Raw genomic sequence first — 5,583 nt, 5'->3', positions numbered from 1 at the left:
AGGGAAGGGAAGGGAAGGGAAGGGAAGGGAAGGGAAGGGAAAGGAAAACAGCACACTGCAGCAGGTGCCTGAGACGTGGTCAGGGACAGCAGGGGATAACGGCTGGCTTCCCCCCGCCTCAATGCCTGACTTCTCACAGGATGAAACATGGAATCATTGAAAGGCTTGGAAGGGGCCTTACAAATCAAGTGTGTGGAACCTGCCCTACATGTGGGACGTGCGCAGGCTCTGCCCAAAGCTGGGACCTGCCCAATGCGACCAGAGGAGTTCTGGGCATGCAGCAGAAAGCCTGAGGGCTGCGCGGGTGGGAGGAGCGCTGGAGGGTCCCTGCCAGCTGCAAGCACTCCAGCTCCAGCCGCCTGCAAACATCTGGCTGATTGCAGCCGAGCACAGAAGAGCCAGGAGATAGCAGGTTGTGCTCGGAGAGGGGTAGAGGCACGCTGAATAGCACATCAGGACGCTATAGAAATTAGCGTCGGGCCCTCAGCCTGAGTGAAAGGCAAGAGGAGAACCCAGGAGGCGGCAGCGGTGCCAAGAGATGGTGGAGAAGTGCCAAGGCGTGCGCCGTGTCCGGGTCAGACAGGTGCTGCTCCTCCAGGCGGGCACAAAGGGACATTCAGAGCTCTCAAAGAGGAACCTATTCCAGCGATAAAAGGAAACGCTTCCTTGCACCGCACGTAATTAACTCGTAGAGCTCGTGCTACGAGACACCATGGCAAAGACCCAACAGGATTAGATGGGCCCGTGAATGAGAACATCTGTAGTTACATTAGCTGGGATTAATATCTATACGGATATAGGCGCTCCTCGCCAGCTCCTCTCTGCCTGCGGCTAGGAGGAGATTTCCCCTGTGGATGTGCTAGTGCAGAACTGGAGGACTGTGTCCTTGTCTGGGGCTGCAGGACTAACCACTGCCCCTCGTGCAGAGCTGCTGACGGTCTGCGTCATCACCAGAGCATCAGCACTATCAGGATTTGGGATTTGGGCCTGAGAAAATCTGCAGGAAGTCTTCAGACTGTGCATGAAAGGATGTGAAATGCCCTGGCAAAATGTTGGAACTTGTTGGGATATCTCTGGCCCACCAAAGGCAGACAAGTAGCATGACAAAAATGCAAACGTTTTTCCAGCCCAGAATGCTGGTCAGAGGCACTGCCAGCTGCTAACCTTCCCCACACATGTGTGCTGAAAGGCAAACAGAGGCACGAAGCTCCGGGCTTAGCTCCCCTCAGGTGTGACCGTAGTGATCTGAAAGGACCGCCCTGCTGGAGAACTAGCATCTTCCTGCTTTCCGGGCAGGTCTGTCCTGGGGAAGCTTTCGGAACAATGAAATCCCATTTGAGTGAACAACAGAAGGTGTGATCTCAACTCTTGTCACACTTACTTATGCCATGGGAAGATAAAGCTGTGCACCTGATGTGCCTCCCGCCAGCCTGGCTCGGCTCTACCCAGCCTTTTGCTGACCAGAAGCAGAGGTTGAAACGTTTCCTCCGTTAACTCTGGACCCTAATGATGGCTTTCAAGATGTGCTGTGCAGTGTTGCAAGGAGATCGCTGCCTTGCCTGCAGTATTGTGAACCGGATTTATTTTGCCAAAGGATCATGTTCGTGCAGCATGTTCCTCGTCACATTCTCCTGGAGATTTAAAGCCTTTCTCACCGGCAGCACATGAATTCCCTCTTTTATCAGACAAAGACAAATAATCTCCTGGCATTTCAGCGTCTGCCTTCCTGTACTGCTTCTCAGGGCTCTCCCCTTTCCTTCTCCTGAGCTGGCACCTGGAGAAGCCAAGGGCTGGTAAGAGCTCCTGTTAAGAGCTGCTGGAATTCCCTCCTTGTCTATGAGCTCCACTGTTTGAGTACATCTTGAAGTGATGGCAGAGAGCTGCTGGGGATGCTGAGACCTGCAGGGGCAGAGCATCACCGCCTCCTTCTTCTGGCTTTGACAGAAAACCTGGTTTGTTTGGTTTTTTTTCATTGAAAAATGTCAATTTTGATCAAAGACACCCAGGGGCAGGTGTGGGCAGGCAGAGAGGAGCAGGCACAGGACCTCACGGCTCTGAAGTAACGTAGAGCTGAGCCTGCTCCTGTGGGAGAAATTGCTTCTTGCGGAGTTCAAGGGTCACTTACAGGAGAGAGCGCAGATTGGAAATACTTTCACTGAAGAAAAAAGTCAGACTCTCCTCCTGATGCGTTTTTAGCCTGGCCCCTGGGAAAGAGGTTCCTGCGGGTGGATTCTCCCACAAGTAATACTTCAATCAAATCTGGCAGTGGAGCCAAAGCCTTAGAGCTGATGATCTTGCCGCGAGCCCATGGCACAGGCAGCAGGTGAGCAAAGAGCTCAGCACAGGGGTGGGAAGGCAGTGGGACACCCGTTGTGGGAGGAGATTGTGGCTATGCACACTTGGTTCCAGGGGAAGAGCAAGCCTGTGGAGAAATTAAGCTCTGTGTTGGGCAGATCAATATGGTGGAAGTTCAGGATTTCTCCAGGGATGTGATCACTCAGTGACAACCCAGCACTGATGCAAGAATTTGATTCTGGCCCACCAGCACCAGGGGTTGGCTCATCTCACATAGCAAAGGGTCTTCAACGAGGAAAAAAAGTTGAAGAGAAGGAAGCTGGAAAATCACAGACAACTCCCTGGAGGGAATCTGTAGAAAGTCTTGCATTGGACATGGCCTTGCGAAGTCATGAATGGGCTGTGATAGAGATGAGCATCAACGAGAAGTGGTTGGGGGAAAGGAACCATCTCTCTTAGGAAGCACCTCACCTGCTCCTAAGGTGGACAGCAAGGGCAGATTTCCTGCACTGCTATCTAGCATCCTAACCCTAATCCTAACCACAATCCTAAATCCAACACCAGCTCCAGCACTAATCCTAACTTTAACTCCAACCCCAACCCTGAACCTAACCATAATCCTAGCCCTGCAGTGTTGTGGGAAACCAGTGGAACCATCCAGCAGAAGGAGTTGCTGTGGACTAGGAAGGGCCAGAGCCAGGAGCCACCTTTGGGGGCCATGCACAGGGACCCTCCCAGCCAGCATCTCCTTGTCTTTGAGATGTGCCAGCCATGAGATGTCTAAGCTCTGCCCATATGTGCATCAGAGACCAAGGTGGCAGGGATATTTGTAGGACTTGAGGGGTGCTGCTGGCCACCAAAGCCTGCAGAGATGCCCCATGGACATGGTATTGACAGAAAGGAAGCAAGGGCTGCTCCTTGCGTCCTACCCTGGGACACAGATGTTGGAACATCAGCAATAGGACACCAGTGATGGGACACCAGTGATGGGACGCCACTTGGCAGCCAGCTCATTTTCAGCCTCTGCCTTAACTGGGGTTAACCCAACACCTCCTGCACCCCAGCATCCTGGGGAGGGGAACTCTGCAAGGGCTCATCTCCTCGTTTGGCCCCAGTAGATGCTCTCAGAGTTCTAATCTGGTCCCGCAGCTCCCTCTATAGTCGATGGGGAGGGACGGGGCACACGGACCACTGTCCCTGCCACCAAGGGCTCTGTTCCCCCTCCTTTAGAAACCAAATCCTGCCTTCCTCCCAGGTGTGTCCATAACGCCTCTCATTTGTCATCATTTCTCTTCAAAAATCATGCACATCCATCCCTGAAAATGTAGGGTTGTTTTATGGCCAGGCTGTAAAACCCCATGGAGTTCTGTTCCTAGAAGATGACATCAGTGCCAATAATCTGTCCGTTATCAGGGCTGGGTTTAATCCCACGAATTGACAGGGCACTGATCTGCGGTGGGAGGAGCAGGTGGAGGTTGGAAAGAGCCAGATGTGGGGTTCCACCATCAGCACCAATGGGAAAAGAAGAAAGCACGACAAATGAGAAGCATGGGCTTGGTGCTTTGGGAGCTGTTCATGCTCTCGCAAAAATCATTGAGAAAGGAGGGAAAATTGCACTTGTTATAAGCTTTGGTAAGATGAACATTTGAGATTTGTGGGTTTTTTGTTGCTAAGAGGGCAGTACAGAGGGTTTTGCTCCACTTATCCCTGCTCCTGCTGCCTTTGGCTTCATCCCACGTGGTCTGCAGCCTCACACCATGCTCTGCCCATTGCATGGCTCTGCAATGTGGTGTCTCTGATCACCCACAGCTTGTTTTCTTTGCTGTTTGGCTTTCAGGTCTTTTTTTTGCAAGAAGACAAGTGAAAGCACACACACAGACAAGGAACATGGCACAGCTGCATCTAGACAGGACGAATGGGGCTGGATGCACAGCAAACGTCCCCAGCAGATTTCATGGGACATTTGCTGGGAGCTCAGCTGCATGCTTGCAGGGTGGATAACCACGCTGCATGCCCCTCAGCGGGTCCCTGCATTGGGTTAAACGGGGTACACATGAAACATTCATATTTGTAGCAATTATTTCAGAGCAGCCCTTGAATCGGGGACACAAAACGGGGGGAACATAAAACACAGTGACATAACCAGGGCTCAGGAAAAGCCGGCGTTCAAAGGGATGCCTTCGCTGGAGGAAACTCCATTTCGCCTGCTTTTGTATAGGATGGTGGATTACACCAACAATAACCCATTGCAACGAGTGTGAAATCGTGCTAATAGCCCGCGAGTCGGGGAGCTGCTCGCACACCGGCATATTGATTGCAGTGCTTTGTATCTGGGAGCACCAGTGGCCACATTTTGTCACAACCTGTGGGGGGTTTGGAGGAGCGTTTCAATGCAGCAAGCTCAAGTTTCAAGAGCAGTGTGAGAAGGCAGGGAAAAGAGGAAAAAACAATTGTTTGAGGGGATGGATGAGCCCGCATCTGGGAAGCGTGGGTTTACGGCATTGCGTTTGCAGGATTTGCTCTCATTTATAACAGCAGAGCTTGGGCAGAGTGGGGACTGTGGGCACCCACCCATGCTGAAGTGCTATCCCATGCCTTGCGGGGCTCCAGGAGCCCTCTGGAGAGCGCCCTGCGGATGGGGAGTTCTGCTCCCACCTCCCGTCCTGGCCAAAGAGGGGACTTCAGAACTGTTTGTTGAGCAGAGTAGTAGATTTCCTGTTTTATCATTCTGTCTTCATCTGGAGGGGGGAAGCGGTTGGTGCACAGACTCAGTGCTGCCCATCTTGGGAAGTGCTGGTTTGCAGACCCAGCGTCCAGTCCCAAATATGGGATCTGCATCTCCCTGATGCACGGGAGTGAGAAAGCAGCTCTTGTAAACTGCAGACACATCAGCACATCAGCAGACTGTTTGTGTCTGAGCTGGCAGGGGACAACCAGCACACTGTGAGGTTGGAACGGGGTGAGTTTTAAGGTCCTTTCCAACCCAAACCATTGTGTGATTCTACGATTCCGTGGTTCCATGATTCTGTGAGGCTTTTACTCTCAGCGGGAGGCTGGGGAAACTAGAGGGACAAGGGCATGGAACGGGATGGGGACAAGAAAAGTCACTGCGGTGTCTCAGCTGGGTGCGGGGGAGCAGGAGCATGTGGGCACAGTAGGCAGAGGAGAAGGGGCCACGCCACCCCCCACCCCTGCCCCATAGAGGTACCTTTGCAGGCCTTGCGGTGGGAGATGGGCTTGCTGAGGTCGCGGTAGAAGCCCTCCTTGCAGTAGTGGCAGTGCCGCCCG

The 5,583-nt window shown here is 52.9% G+C and overlaps 1 protein-coding gene across 1 annotated transcript in view; it reads right to left on the bottom strand.

Annotated features, from left to right (window-relative positions):
* The window catches only part of NTN1 (netrin 1), a gene marked incomplete at its 5' end in the record, with an annotated part of 49,609 nt that overhangs the window by 9,267 nt on the left and 34,759 nt on the right, over positions 1 to 5,583 (bottom strand). The window contains one exon of the mRNA XM_010721234.2: positions 5,504 to 5,583. This exon is cut by the window's right edge and continues 27 nt beyond it. Within this exon, the coding sequence (XP_010719536.2) occupies positions 5,504 to 5,583 (80 nt within the window). The remainder of the gene's footprint in view (positions 1 to 5,503) is intronic.

The sequence above is a fragment of the Meleagris gallopavo genome, chromosome 20 (genome assembly GCF_000146605.3).
Source record: "Meleagris gallopavo isolate NT-WF06-2002-E0010 breed Aviagen turkey brand Nicholas breeding stock chromosome 20, Turkey_5.1, whole genome shotgun sequence".
Lineage (NCBI taxonomy): Eukaryota > Metazoa > Chordata > Aves > Galliformes > Phasianidae > Meleagris > Meleagris gallopavo.
This window is presented reverse-complemented; position numbering and strand designations above follow the sequence as displayed.